The 14,731-nt window shown below is 42.7% G+C and overlaps 1 protein-coding gene and 1 long non-coding RNA gene across 4 annotated transcripts in view; both read right to left on the reverse strand.

Annotated features, from left to right (window-relative positions):
* LOC146511774 (disco-interacting protein 2 homolog C-like) overlaps positions 1-14,731 on the reverse strand; it is a 78,024-nt gene that overhangs the window by 35,446 nt on the left and 27,847 nt on the right. For all 3 annotated transcript variants that reach the window (XM_085172333.1, XM_085172332.1, XM_085172334.1), the window contains 8 exons: positions 11,754-12,044; positions 11,276-11,398; positions 10,220-10,366; positions 8,308-8,427; positions 6,386-6,583; positions 3,898-3,989; positions 1,993-2,103; positions 934-1,057 (listed from right to left, as the gene is read on the reverse strand). In XM_085172333.1, coding sequence (XP_085028459.1) covers positions 934-1,057; positions 1,993-2,103; positions 3,898-3,989; positions 6,386-6,583; positions 8,308-8,427; positions 10,220-10,366; positions 11,276-11,398; positions 11,754-12,044 — 1,206 coding nt within the window. The remainder of the gene's footprint in view (positions 1-933; positions 1,058-1,992; positions 2,104-3,897; positions 3,990-6,385; positions 6,584-8,307; positions 8,428-10,219; positions 10,367-11,275; positions 11,399-11,753; positions 12,045-14,731) is intronic.
* Positions 4,705-6,379, reverse strand: LOC146511775 (uncharacterized). Its single transcript, XR_014876044.1, has 2 exons — positions 5,971-6,379; positions 4,705-5,638 (listed from the first exon to the last, which is right to left on the reverse strand). It is a non-coding gene; the product is annotated as an uncharacterized LOC146511775 (long non-coding RNA).

Consider the following 14,731-nt stretch of genomic DNA (forward strand, 5'->3'; position numbering starts at 1 on the left):
TGATTGTGTTTGGACTCAGGTCCAAATGCTTTCTGTGAGTCTTTGTCAGATTATGTTTTATCCAAGTTCCTTGTATCACCTTCTCCGTCTGCACTGGCTGGTCCATTGTTTAGTTTTACCTTTCATGTATGCTGGGCAATTCGATTGGCCAGCTGCTCTGACAGTGACAGCGCTTCCACCAATCACAGAAGCAAAACAGCTTAACAGAGTCCTCACTAACGAGCATTTTTTTCCCTTCCAGTTAGTATTTTCACACCCATGGAAACGTTTAATGCCGCTGAAAGAAAGAGAAGATTCTTACTGGCACTAACACAGTGTAGGAAGGCGATGATAGTAGTGCAGGGAGTTTCACTCACATTTGTGACTGGAAATAGATGCATGCAGATTGTAAAATGTGGTTTGGAGCATAAAAATATGATGAGATTCAGCACAAAGGAGTTTTCATTGCTTTCAACAACAACTGCAGTTAAGATGGTCGAGCTGCAGTCAAGAGACAGTTACAGCTGCAGAACTCAGCATTTTGTTATTGTAATTTGTAACAACAAAAACTTGCGACGGTGGAATCGAACCACCTGTGCAGAAAAGTTCAAAATAAAGAAAAACAATCTTTTCAGCTGCTTTCATATACACTCGCTTTGTTTTACACAGTGAGAGCCTAACACAAGCTTACTAATTACTCTGTAAATCTAGATTATTAATAAAAATCTACTGATGAACTATAATACAAAGCCACTCAGCAGTCTGATTCAAATTAGCTTTTTTTTTCTAAGCCAGTAAAACTCTGGAGAGTGACAAGATGTTTCTCTGACAGTGTGCTCACTTTGAATGAACACCCTTTCTCTTCTCTCGTTGTGCACATTTAGCAAAGCCACCCATCCCCCCACCCCGCATCACGCCTTTACAACTCAGCTATGATTGATGACTTTCCCTCACCTTTGAACTGTGGGATCTCTCCTGTTGCGCTCTTGGGAAGACCCTTATGGCAGGCATCACTGGTCAGCGCCACAGTAACGCCACAGCTGCCCAACAGGAATCCAATCTGTTGGCTGCCGGCATCCTATTGGATGATATAGAATAAGATGAAAAAAATAAAGCTGATGCTTTTGCTGTTCAGATATCTCATAACTACAGTAAATGCAGAGCTATATGTTTGTAAAAGACTTCTACTGAAGCACAGAATAGAACAGAACAGCCCTTTAATGTTATTGCACGTGTACAGCGAACTTGCAGTTACACTTGTGAACATGCAGCGCTGGTTTGGAAGTGACTCTTGCTGCACTGCTGCTGCACTGCTTCAGCAGCCCAAACGTAAATTTTATGGAAAATCCTGCAGCACAAATGCAGGAGGGGGGAAGGGGTTCAAGAGAGGCTACCGACATGCAGCAAAAGGCATTTTCTGCTAAGCAAGTCATCACCGTGTAACCATGCCAACCCCTATGCTGGCCACTGCGCTGCAAAGACAAGCAGCTTTGTCTCAGAGTGAGACTAAAGCAGAAACAACTACGATACAGGGAGGCATCCAAAAAAGAAGCTGCTGAAATCTGAGGTCACTGAAGGTGAAAGATCAGCAGTTGTAGCTGAGCTGATGTGTGTTTCCTGTGTGACGGTGGGGCAGCAGGAGGGCCCGTTTCTTGTGTGTCAACTGTATTTTTTTGCTTTCTGTTTAGACGTGATTATTTCCTCAGAAATACTTGTTGCTGGTAAAAGGCTGCAGCTGAAGATCCAAAACATTTTATCAACTGTCTGAGGTATGGATATGGCTTCTGTGCAAACACGACTGAAATGAAACGCAGCGGGAGTCTGGAGCTCCGGGGGGGCGAGGTGAAATACAGATGTGGCCACAGCAGGTTTATGAAAAATCTAATTACCTAACATCCAGTAGAGACTAATCCTGCACCAAACACCTTCAGCAACAGATTTAAAGGTAAAGGAAAGGAACCAGAGAGCTGCAGCCACGGCTAAAGACAGCTGATTTGCAGTGCTCTGAAGTACCTTGCGACTTAGGGGCACCTCTATGGGAACAGGGACCACCTCTGCCAGCAGACAGCCGTAAAAGGCCACCATGAAGGCCACTGGGTCGTTGTTCGGAAACACCAACGCCACCTAGGAGGGAAGGACAGAAGACAGCACGGGGGTTCAGAGAACTGAAATCATTTTCTAAGGCTCAGAAAGCAACACAAGGAGTGAAAATTTCAGTCAGTTTCTAAGCAACACGCAAGTTCATGTAAAGTCCCCAGCACATTTATCTGTATGCTCAGCACAAGTTAATTCGCTAGAATGACTAACATACAGCTCTGTGTTTATTTGCTTTTCACTGAGAGCAGAGTGAGGAGACTGATAACAGTCTTGTGTTTGTGCACTCAACATGAATCCAGAGCAGTAGTCTGGAAGATCATTATGTCCACCACTGAAACGTGACGGTGAGGATAACATCAACACTGGGCATGTGCGTGAGTTTAATAATCATTAGGTTACAAGAAAAAGTGATCGTGGCTACATCTGGCAAAAAACACTGTGTGCAGCTCCTTTTAAATGAACAGAGATGAGGCCCAGTATAAACTGTGACAGGCAGGCAGAGCTGGCATCACAAGTGTGCTCAACTATCTGAGAGCAGTTAAGGGCGGAGGGTGATCCAAGACCGCAGCACAGAGCAGTCGGCCATCAGTGAGAGTAGTTATGACACTGATTAAGTCAGAAACTGTGCGAACAGGAGGAGCTTTCACATGCGCAGCAGCTGTAGGAGGTCTACAGCTGCTTAAAAAACACACGAACAATATGAGATGTAGAAGAATTTCAGCTGACGTGGCCTGGCACTGAAATCAGTTGATCTTCCCGCACTGTGGAAGGCTGAACTGAGGCTATGATAGACTTTAGCGCAGGGGATCAATACTCCTTTTATTTAAGAACACTTCATCATTCCTTCTGTTCTCTATCAAACATAACAACAGCTCTTCTTTTTGCCACAGCTGAACAGCACACACACTTCTGTATTATGCATCCTGCTGCTGTTTCTCACATTTATGCTGCACATATTTTTTATCACTGTTCGATATATCAAAACTCTTTGCACCACTACCCTCTCAGACCCATTATGCTTTTCCTAATAAAAATCTCCCCAGGAACGACTCGATGAAAGAAGAGCAGCGAGCTAGCCACACAGTGACATGTGCGCCATTAACCCCGACACCAGTGTCACATCTCCCAACTTTTTCTAGAGGACTTTTTGTTCCACTCCACAGACAGAGAGCTGTTGGTACTGCTTTTGTAAATGAAAAGTTGATAACAGCCTCACGTTGCTTTGGTGTCATTTCCACTGCTTGAGCACCTCCCATTTATTGAAACTGGCACTGGTGGTCTGTCCGCTTTGCATATGCATCAGCTGCATATGCAAACTGGACAAACTGAATTGTAAGCATGTGGTGATGTACTTCTTGCAATCTTTTACTGCTATTCCAGCAAATGTGTTTTTCTGAACAGAACAGAAACCTACAGGAGGTCAAAAGCACCTTAAGTGCAGGTTTAAAAGCGTTTTCTTTGTGCTGAACAGAGTCAGGTTAGATTTGCTTCTGCTCGCTGTGCTAAGCTGCAGACTGCAGCTCAATATTTTGCTTACAGATATTACAGTGGTATCAATATCTCAGAGAAGTATCCCCTTCATTCTCAAGGGAATACAACAGGAGCTTTATTATAGAGACATTTTTGGTCAATAATAAAAACTGCATATCATCATCATCATCATCATCAATATACCAGCAAATATATAATTATCTGTTTTAATAGATTTAAAAAAAAGCTAACTTGGCTGAACAAAGTATCAAAGGGTTGGAGTGAAGTGAGCACAAACAAAAAGAAAAAAGTGAAAAGTGAGAGCTGCAGTGGTGGGCGAGTGTGACTCACCCGATCGCCCGGTCGCACCATGGGCTCCTGCTTGCTGCCCAGTTTGTGGAGGATGTTGTAGGCAAGCTTGATGCTGCGAGACCACAGCTTCCCTGCGGGGAGCGGGACACAGGATATGAGGGTGCGATTGAGAGAGGGGGAGGGAGAGAGACTGAGATTGTGTTTGTGTGTTCTTGCACTTCTATTTTGAGGCAATTCAGTCGATAAGAGAGAAAAAAAACTGTCTGAAGTGATGACATTTAAGAGCTTTCAGCAGTCAGGAGAGGTCACTACTGACGTTTGGAGAATGGATGGATTATACTTAAAAGCAAGTGTCTAACGCACAGTTGGTGGACAGGTGCACAGGAAAGAGGAAACCATGTAAAGATGGTGGGGGGAGGGGGGGCGCATTCCTGCACACGTTCAGCTCTGAGTTTATTAAAAATAGAATATTAAAAAAACGCCGCTACTTCTTTTGCATAATTTGATTTCCCTGTGCAGCCTTGTCATATGCTGTTACAGAAGCTGCAAATACAATGAAAAATTGGTCAGGAACGACTTGAGAAACAGCAAAAAAAAGCTTTCAAGGTGTCGAGGTCCTAAGAAAATCCCCAGATCCCAGTCTGATCAAGCATCGAGGAGAAGCCCAGTTCACAGCAGGACCCACAGGATCATTAGGCTGCTGGTTTTAATGGCCTGGTCAGGTCATTATATGTGTTAGTCTCAGGGAGTGTCTCATTATAGTCCACATCAGAGGTTCTCAATGTTGTGATGACCGAGTGCCAATTAGGAAAAAAGGACACATGATGTTGTTTAATTAATACAAAAAATGAATGAAAAAATGAAAAGAAAGGTCAGGCAATAAAAGAGCTTTATAACAGAGTCATGGACATAACTATTCATGTTTAATTAGTACTTAAGATGTGTCTGTTCTGATGGATTTTAATATATATTATATATATATATTACTATATTGATTTTAGGGGGATTTATTTTGCTATGAGAACTGTAACAGAGTTCAAACTTTTTTGTGCCTGGAAAGATGGAGGCGGGAAAAAAGACACACACAAAAAAAAAAAAAAGCACAACTTTATTGGACAAAAATCAAAACAAAAAGAAATCAAACGAATCAAATCAAAAACCCAACATGACTTTTAAAAGAGGAATCATGAAGAGGCAGACCAACAGAGGGCAAACAAATGATCTCATAAAGAAAAGAGGAAAGAGGGCACAACAGCTGGTGATTGAAAAGGAGACCAGGTGAAACTAATGAGGGTGGGCGGGATACTGAACAGGAAGTGAAGAAACCTTCAAAGTAACCAAAAAGATAAATAACCATCACAGACACCAGAGGGACACAGAGGGGCCAACAAAACCACCAGATGCTTCTGTGGATGTTTTATCTTTTGTTGTTCCACCACTTTCCTGCATGACTCCTCTTCTCTTTAGTAAAAAAGTGAAGCAGCGGTTTAATAACAACTTCACTTTCATGCAGTTTGTTTCAGAGATTAAAATAATAAAATTAAAATATTATATTTAGTTTATTTAGGCACATTTAGGTCCCTTTGAGCATTTTCACCGATTTCTGGTTGCACTAGCTTCTCTCTGTCAGACTTCAGTCTATCACCCTCTGTATGTGCAAATGGGGTTAAGGTGTCACCGGAGTTGTTGACAAGTTGACAAACTGTAAATTAACCGTAACCAAACAAGAACAGACGCCAAATAACCCCAAATGTATTCACTGGTCTGACAGCAGGGGCACCTTGGGGCGATTGTGGCTCAAGAGTTGGGAGTTCGCCTTGTAATCGGAAGGTTGCCGGTTCGAGCCCCGGCTTAGACAGTCTCGGTTGTTGTGTCCTTGGGCAAGACACTTCACCCGTTGCCTACTGGTGGTGGTCAGAGGGCCCGGTGGCGCCAGTGTCCGGCAGCCTCACCTCTGTCAGTGCGCCCCAGGGTGGCTGTGGCTACAATGTAGCTGCCATCACCTGTGTGTGAATGTGTGTGTGAATGGGTGGATGACTGGATATGTAAAGTGCTTTGGGGTCCTTAGGGACTAGTAAAGCGCTATACAAATACAGGCCATTTACCATTTACCTCAGTCAGCGTCAGAGCCGGGGTGTCAAATTCATTTTACATTGTGGGCCACATACAGCCCACTTTGATCTTAAGCAGGCCGGACCAGTCACATATTTAACTGTGACAAAGAAAGATGAATAGCCATGAGAGAGGTTTTTATCAGCAGGAAGAGCTGGAAAAGTTATGAAAGTACAGTTAAGAGTCCAAATTTAATGCTTGTTCTTGTTTGTAGTGAGCAGGAGACCAAGTTAAGAATGATAAATATAAAGACCAGGAGTGTGCAACATACGGCTGTACACCACCCCTGGTGTGAATCATATTCAGCCTAACCAGCATGCATGTCTGTGCATTTTTAAATTCTTGAACTAGCAAAACATTTATCTAACTGTAGCTCTGGTGGACATGAATGAGTGAGCACTAAGTGTGTGGTTACCATATGTGAGCACGTAGAGGGGCTTCCCTGCTGTGTCCAGGCTGGTGAGGCAGGGGGCTTTCGGGGAGATGGTTCCCCAGCGTTGGAGAGCCGCCTCCAGAGAAGGAGGCCAGTTAGTGACCACCCCCAGCGGCTCTCCTCGCACTGGCATCATCTCCGCCCCCTCCGGCCGAGGCTGGTTAGGGTCGGGTTGCTGGACTGTAACAGGATGAGGCCGAGAGTTTCATGAGTGCACAGCTCACAAACGTTTACTGTTTATTTGATTTCAAGAGAAAAGAAACAATAAAAAACTTTTATGAACACAGATGTACTGAGGGGAACGTGAATAATTTGTGAGTGGAGCGCTGATCCTCTTTGAATATTGAGTTCAGACTACAGAGAGGCTGAGAGCGAGGCAGCAGCGGGGAGGGATTTGACTGGATTCAATCTTCAGCCAGTGCCATAAAAAATAGAGTTAGAGTCAATTGGAAGTTTTAACCGCTACATCAATCCCAAGCTCAAAATTTTGTTGTATGATTATAACACACATGTTTACATTGTCAAATGACTCCAGGATATGATTTAAAAGACCACAAAACTGGACAAAAGTATGAGTTTCCCAGAGAGTCGAAGAAACAGAGAAAACACTCCCAGATGGAGAGAGGCGAGCAAAGAGCAGCAAATATTTCAGTACGTTTACAACTTTAACCCTTTAACAACACATCTGTGCTCTATATGAACCTTTCCATGACTTGGAGTGTCCACATGAAGACAGTTCTTTACATGGACGTGAGTGTTGTTCTCAGCATTAATGAAGATTTTGGTCACATTGGTTACCACTGCCCAGCATCTTCCTGTATTATTTTATTCATTATTATTAACTAAAACTAAAAATCTGACTGCATTTCCCATTTTTTTTAAATTCTGAAAGTTCTTTAACTGTCATGAACTAATTCAAAGAAAGAGGTTTTTAAAGGGTAGCAGATGATTATTGATCTGCACAAAGTTTATGGCAGCCACTCTGTTTGGAAGCGTCAAAATTCAGTCTAATGTCTGTTCACAGCTTCATATTTCTGGAGTCAGAGTGGACCATAAAAGGCTGGAGTGCTAAGGCTAGCGAACTTGTTTACCTAGGGTCTTTATATTGTAGAGGTAAGGTTGTCTGAGCAAGCACTTGGTGACACTGGGAAGGATAAACTCCCGTTTAACAGGAAGAAACCTCTGGCAGAACCAGGCTCAGGGACGGGACGCCATTTGATGCGACCAGTTGGGGAATAAGATACTAAGAGAAGAACTTTGCTTACCACATGTTATGAATTTGAGACATATTACATGTTATGTTAGTGCTATGAACCACACAGGACCAGCACAAACCTGCCTGAGGGCGCACTGTTCTGCAAAAATCAGTGTGGCCACGCCTATAATACTGCACAACTTTAAGTGCTAATAAAATTTAAATAGGTTACGTTGTTTCTTATTGTCAGCTGCCAACAGGTTTATTTCTGCTGTAATGTTTTTAACATGGGAGTCTATGGGAATTTACTCCCACATGGATCCTGCCTCGAGTGGCCATTGAAGGAACTGCAATTTCTGGGACTTAACCAGCTTACAAGACGTTCAGCTGTTAGAAAGATGCTGTAACTGCTGCTGTTCTGTAATCGCACGCAAACAAACTTATTTGCAAGCTGACCAACTGTCAGCTTCAACTTAACAGAAACTCTTTTTTCCAAAATTTCTTGAGACCTGCAAAATTAACATTCACAGTTCATTTATTTGCACCCATGAATGCCACTTAACACCTCAGCACTGAGCTGTGTTTCTTTGAAAAAGGCTGATTTTGCTCACTGACCTGTAGCAAAGCTCATTACGTGTTTATTAAAGAGATTTATTAAATGAATCACTTGGGGATAGTTTTTTAGAATGAACAGAAAGACGGTTTTTACCTTCTAAAAGCTCATCAAAGTCATCAACAAAGAACTCTCGTAGTGGAGGTCTGCGAGGCTGCTTCAGCGTGTTCACCAGCTGCTGGATCTTAGCCGACACGCGACTGCTGACCGGAACACCTGCAAAAAGGAAAGTGGTGACGTGAACAGCTTACAAGACGATCGTGATAACTATAATAAACCTCCATGTTACATGATGTGTTGCAAAGACTGAGACTAAATGCTGCCTGTGATGTAAACCCTGCACAAATACTGAATGAACGATCCTGCTTTTCTTCTGACTTTCTTTCATATATGAGAGAGAAATAAAGAATTTGTCAGTCCTGTAAGCAAACAGTTCAAGCTTTTAAACCATAGACTGTATATAAAAGATGTAAAGTAAAGTAAGTAAAGTAAAAATTTATTTATATAGCACCTTTCAAGATAAAATCACAAAGTGCTTTACAAAGGCAGAAAACAGACATTAAAATCTCAAACAAAACAAAATCAATCAAAAGCGAGTTTAAACAGAAACGTTTTTAACTGCTTTTTAAAGATGTGACTGAGTCCACAGATCTCTAACTCAAAGGGAGCGAGTTCCAGAGTCTGGGAGCCACTGATACAAACGCTCTGTCACCTTTTGTTTTTAACCTTGTATGCTGGACAAACCAGCAACCCCTGGTCACAAGACCTCAGGGACCTGCTGGGGTGATAAGGAAGAAGAAGATCACTTATGTAAGTTGGCGCTACACCGTGCAGAGCCCTATAAGTCATGATTATGATCTTAAATTGGACCCTGAACTTGACAGGGAGCCAATGCAGCTGAATCAGCAGGGGAGTATTTGTGATGCTTTATCAGAAGCCTAGCAGCAGCATTTTGAACACCCTGCAGTCGTTCCAGGGAGGCATTACTTAAGCAAGTAAACAAGGAATTACAATAGTCTAGCGAGATGAAACAAAAGCATGAATAATCATTTCCAATTTGGAACGTGACACAACGGGACTCAGCTTAGTGATATTTCTTAAATGGTAAAAACAAGAGCGAACTGAAGATTTAACGTGTGTGTCCAGCGTCAGAGCTGGATCAAAATAACACCAAGGTTCCTAATGGAGGATTTAATATAAGAAGCAAGAGGGCCCAGATTTTTAACCACGAGGGGAACACATTTCTAGCCAACGTAAACCATTAGTTCAAGGTTAGTGAAATATGGTACTTTTGGACCTGGAGGCGTCCCCGCACTGAGACTATTAAACAGAATGCAGACTTGCAGCACTGCAACATTTGTACAATCTACAGTCTAAACATTGCATTTCAACAGTTTTTTAGACTCCTGGCTCTGTATGATGTCATGTGAGAATATCCCTTATATGGTCATCTGAGGAAAGCTGGCTTAAAGAGGGAGGAGCTAAAGCAGGTTGTTTCTGACAGAAGATGAACTTCACCAAGAGCCTGGTACATGATAAATATGGATTAATTTGGACTGTAAATAATAAAATACTAATCAAGTACAAGCAAATAATAAATGTATGAAGATGGAAATTTGCAGATTGGTTTCCCTTTAAGGCGCTGAAGTAGAAACTCTGTATTTTTGGCACAAGGCTCTGCTAAGTGGACCACAGCCTGTGATTATTCTGAGGAGCTCTCAGCTCTCTAACTGTGACTGTGATTGTGAAACATGCTGAAGAAAGAACAACAAAGGTGCTCTGTCAGCTCTGCTTAGAAAAATAAATGGTAAAAAAGTCCAATCTGTTCTTCCAGGGGACTGACATCAACACAAACCGTGTAATTGGCCAGTTCTCTGAGGCACTGGTCCAATTTGAGCTCACTTCCTGATTAAAGAGTTGCTATTTTTATCAGACGGTCTCCAGTATTTTTATTCAGAGGCTCCAGCTGGGAGCTGGCTAAAGGTGTGACGTTGGCTGTGACTCCTACCATCGCCTGTCTCCATGCGCTCCGCGTTGCCGTATTTCTGCGTGTTCCTGGCAATGGTTCCCATATTGGCCATGTGGTGACGCTCAGTGTGGGAGTGGGACGAGTCCGACGAGTATCCCGTCACGTCCGGCGGGGCCGAGTGGTTCTCTGTGAGGCAGATGGAGAGAGAGAGAGCTGAAACAGACAGCGGTGACTCACTGTTCACCTTTATCACTGCTCTGTTTGTCAAGTGCCGTGTGTTATAGAGTCCACGGGCAATTAGACACGTTCTGATGGTCATCTTGTTTCACTGCTAATTTGGGTCACAGCCCTGACAAACACAGGAGTCAGCAGGGTCTGGAATAGCTGCGCTTCAAAACATCACTTGCTGCGTACACAAGTGTAAAGCTTTCAACGGAAAACTTCTTCTCCAAACAGCAATAACAACAGACGTTTTTGGTCATATTAAAGGTGCACTTTGTAGCTATCCTGTACAGAATTGAACTAAACCTTTTACCACCAGGGAGCAGCATTTTACCAGCACATGTGTGCAGTCTTTTTCAAGATATGCAGCTGTTTAGCTTTATGTATTTCTTTTCAGCCAAACCTATTTTCTAAAGAGAAGTTGCATTGACTCACTGGTATTAGACAAAATTGCACCTCAGCATCAATTCGACTTGAGGCAATACCTCACAGTCTTCTTCCACATTTTATGGAGTGATTTAGTGCATGTTCAAAGGTTTTAAAAGCAGAAATTGATAAGAAAACGATTTAATGTCCACATACTCTTTTGGGAATAGCTGACATTTCTTCTCTTAACCTGCTGAGGTCTATCCGGCCATCCGTGGTGACTCCAACTCTAAATGTAACCCTAAACTTTACTTAAACAGTTCCCCCAAGTCAAACTGTTCACATCACACATTCTGCCTTTCTCCAAACTCAAGGTTGGGGTTACCACCTATCATGTCTTATCATGAATGGTGATTAAAGGCTGCATTATTTTGATTGTTTATACTCACTAAGGCATTCTGCAGGCATTCTGCAGTCTTCAGAGACTCTGAAAAAGGTGAAACCTACCGTCTGACTCCAGCGGCGGAGGCCACAGCATGTCGGAGCCAAACTCACAGGACCGTCGCAGAGAGCCGCCGTTCTCTGCTATACTAAGAGCTCCCTTCCTCTTCAGAGACAGGTGGCCGATACCTGAAGGAGCAATAAACAGCTGCATCACAGTCAAATACTGTGAATTACTGCAAAGGCTCTTGAACTGCACTCCTATTGGGCCATAACGGTACTGCAACACCAACGAAATTCTAGTCCTCCTTGTTACAACCTCAGTTGTGTCAGAAAATGAAAACTGACTCCTTTGACCTCTTTGACCTTGTTTTCACTCTTTGTAGACCAAACGCTTTATCAGTAACAATCTTTGGGTTAGACTATAATAAAAAATAATGTGAATTTCCTCATTTTAGGAATCACCTTTATTAAAAGACACAGGTGAAAATTCTAAATGCTGGAGCTGTATTAGGAAAAATGCACGAGAGGACTGAAGTCTTACCGTGGTGCGACTGTGACAGGTGGCTCTGCTGGTGGTGCGACTGGCCCAGGTGCGCCAGGTGCGTGTGCGCCAGGTGCGAGATGTGCATGTGCGCCAGCGAGTCGGCTAGCCGTCCGGCATTACCGCTGCCTCCGCTCTGCGTGGACGAGGACGAGGAGGAGGTGGAGCCGAGGTGGGCGGGGCCTAGCTGGGAAGGGCGGCTCATCCAGTGCTCCATGCCCGACATGTCGTCACCTGGCCCCGCCTCCTCCTCTGAGCCCGACGAGGAGTCTGAGCACAGGGGGGACAGACCTAGAGAGGGACAGTAGCCGACATCATATGTTAATAACAGAACTTTCACAGCATAAAAGTAACAATAATAAATAAGCAGGAACTGAAATGAGTACTAACACAATATAAGACCTTTAAACAATATTAATAAACAATTCAGCAGTTTGGGAGACTAGCTTCTTCCAATTAAATGAAATGATAAACACTGCTACGACGCCAGAGCCATTTGTTTGCTAGATTAGCTCGGCATCCAATTTAGCTCAAGAGAAAAAGATAAAAGTTTGTGTTAATGTCCCAGCTCAGATCCTTTTTGGTTCTTTGTTTTTCTACAGAAATAATCAGATAAAACATCTTATTGGGTGAATTAGAGGCTCACTTTCTTATTGTCTTACTGTTACTTGTAGTCTTCACGCTGAGCTAACCGTCCCCTAACTAAGTGCTTGAATGAGAACGGTATTAAAATTCTTCTTAGCAAGAAACTGGTGAGTCATTGGTTTATGGGATTTGAAATAGCTCTGACCAAAGTGGACAGGTTGTGTTACATCAAGTTTGTGCTGCTAAATGTAAAGAAATAACCTAATAAAGTTGTTTTTGCTCAATGTGTTGTTTGTGCTCAATTGCAACCTTTTTAGTTTTGCATGTCTGTTTGTGGTGTTTCTTGATATTACATTCTTCATGACACTAGCTGATGACACTACGAGATGTGTAAGAGTTACGGAGGAGTTAACAGGGCTTCAGAACGAAGAGGGAGAAATACAAACAGTAGGTTCCAGCGATAATCATGGGGAATGTATAGTGTTTGGACAACGATGAGCTCAGAGCTAATCGAGACCCAGAGGGAACACAGTGAGCGCGGGATGTTAACCTAAGTAGAGCAATTGCACTGTTTTTGTTATTCAAAGTGATGTAATCCTGGACGTTTTCCTGTGATTTCATGTTTTTCTGCCCTGATTATTGAACTGCAGCCGTGGAATGTGTCTATATTACTCGCCAAGGGAATTCAGTTTGAATTCAGCTAACACAGAGATAATCCTAAAACTGTGCTTGTGAAGAAAGACTATGGTTAATAAATGGATACCCCAAACCACCTCATACAACATTTACTGAACCAGCAGGCACTTTGTCTTCTTCCTGTATTTATATTTAGGTCTTGATACAGTGAGCCCTGCACTTTTTTTCCATTTCACCAAGCTCCTTTTTGGGTCACATTAAGGTCATTTTGAGCTAGGTTGTTTTTCATGCTTTGGCTGTTTTTACACAGTAATTTTCCGACTTTTTGGATAAATAAAATATATCTCTATATATCTATTTATGCAAAAGAAAAACTAGAAGCATACAAATCTCTTGATGCATATTATTTTTCACCTAACCCGTGTGGCTGCACATGCGCCTGAAAATTGTGTTTTACACCAATTTTCTACGCTGGATTTATTTCTAATCAAACATTCGGATTTCCTGTGGGCTTGCTCGCCTCCCTTGTTTGAGGTCCCACTCCTGTGCCACCCCACATCCCTTCATTTATACCCAGCGTGGCATTTAATCCACGACTACTGATCCACATCTGAGCCCGGTAATAAGAAACAGATCTGAATTGAGTGTTTTTAAGACAATTGTCTCCAGTCAGTATTACAATGGTTCAGAAAAAGCCTGGAGACCATGATTCATTCTGTTCACCGCTGAAGTTTGATGAGCTTTGGGCGACACAGCAGGCTCTAGAGCTGAAAATGTCAATAATTAGTCAGCTAAGGTAGTAACAACCACGAGAACCAATTTAGGTAAAACTGGCTTTGGGCTGCACTTTAGGAAAAAGGCTGAATTGACTTCTTTAAACGAGTTCATCGTGTGAACACGGAGGAGCAGTAAACATAACATGGGGATTCAGTTTCTGCTCTGACTTTCCTATAACAGGAAGCAAGTAAGTGTCCCGTGTCGACCACTGAGGCTCATGAGTAAGACGAGCCTTTGGGGTGATGTCGGGATCGCTTAAGAATTTTCTCAAAGGTTAAAAAGCAAATTGGCAGTGAACAAAGTTATTACATTTCCTCCATTAAAATCCAATCAGCAGCAAAATTACACCGTCAACTCCAATTATGTTCAATCTAATGAGCTCATATTTGAGGTAAAGGTCAGCTCCGACTTTCCCCCTTCGTCCACGTTTTCTGCAGTTACAAATACGCAGAATAGTCAGCTACTGATCGGTGTTTTTCCTTTTTCTGATGGCAGATCGCATTTACAGTAGCTGACTGCGTGCAACGTTACATCTGTCTGTGGTTTGTTTTCACTGTAAAACCATCAGCACCTCAGGAAATGTGCATGTTTGCAGTTTTTTGGAGAGATGAGTGTGTTTCTGTCAGAATGGAAAACGTCTGAGAAAGCAGAGACACGGCATTACAACATAATCCCGTCTGGGCTCGGGCCTGCCTCTCCGGGGTCAAATTTTCGGCTTAGTGCAACCCATTTCAGCGGAGATAACCACAGCATGTGTGTGTGTGAGTGTGTGTATGAGTGTGTGCACTTTCTCTGTACTTTTTTCTTTAAACTAAACACTATTTTAAAGACATGAAAAAACAATCCAACGCTTGGCTGCTTCTAATCTCCTGCTCAAAAGTGCACATCAGAAGATCACATGACCTGTTAAACTGAACCACTGAGCTATTCTTTGTTCAATATTGTTAAGTCGTGTAACTTTACACAGCCACTTTCACACA

The sequence above is a fragment of the Neolamprologus multifasciatus genome, chromosome 9 (assembly GCF_963576455.1).
Source record: "Neolamprologus multifasciatus chromosome 9, fNeoMul1.2, whole genome shotgun sequence".
Taxonomy (NCBI): domain Eukaryota; kingdom Metazoa; phylum Chordata; class Actinopteri; order Cichliformes; family Cichlidae; genus Neolamprologus; species Neolamprologus multifasciatus.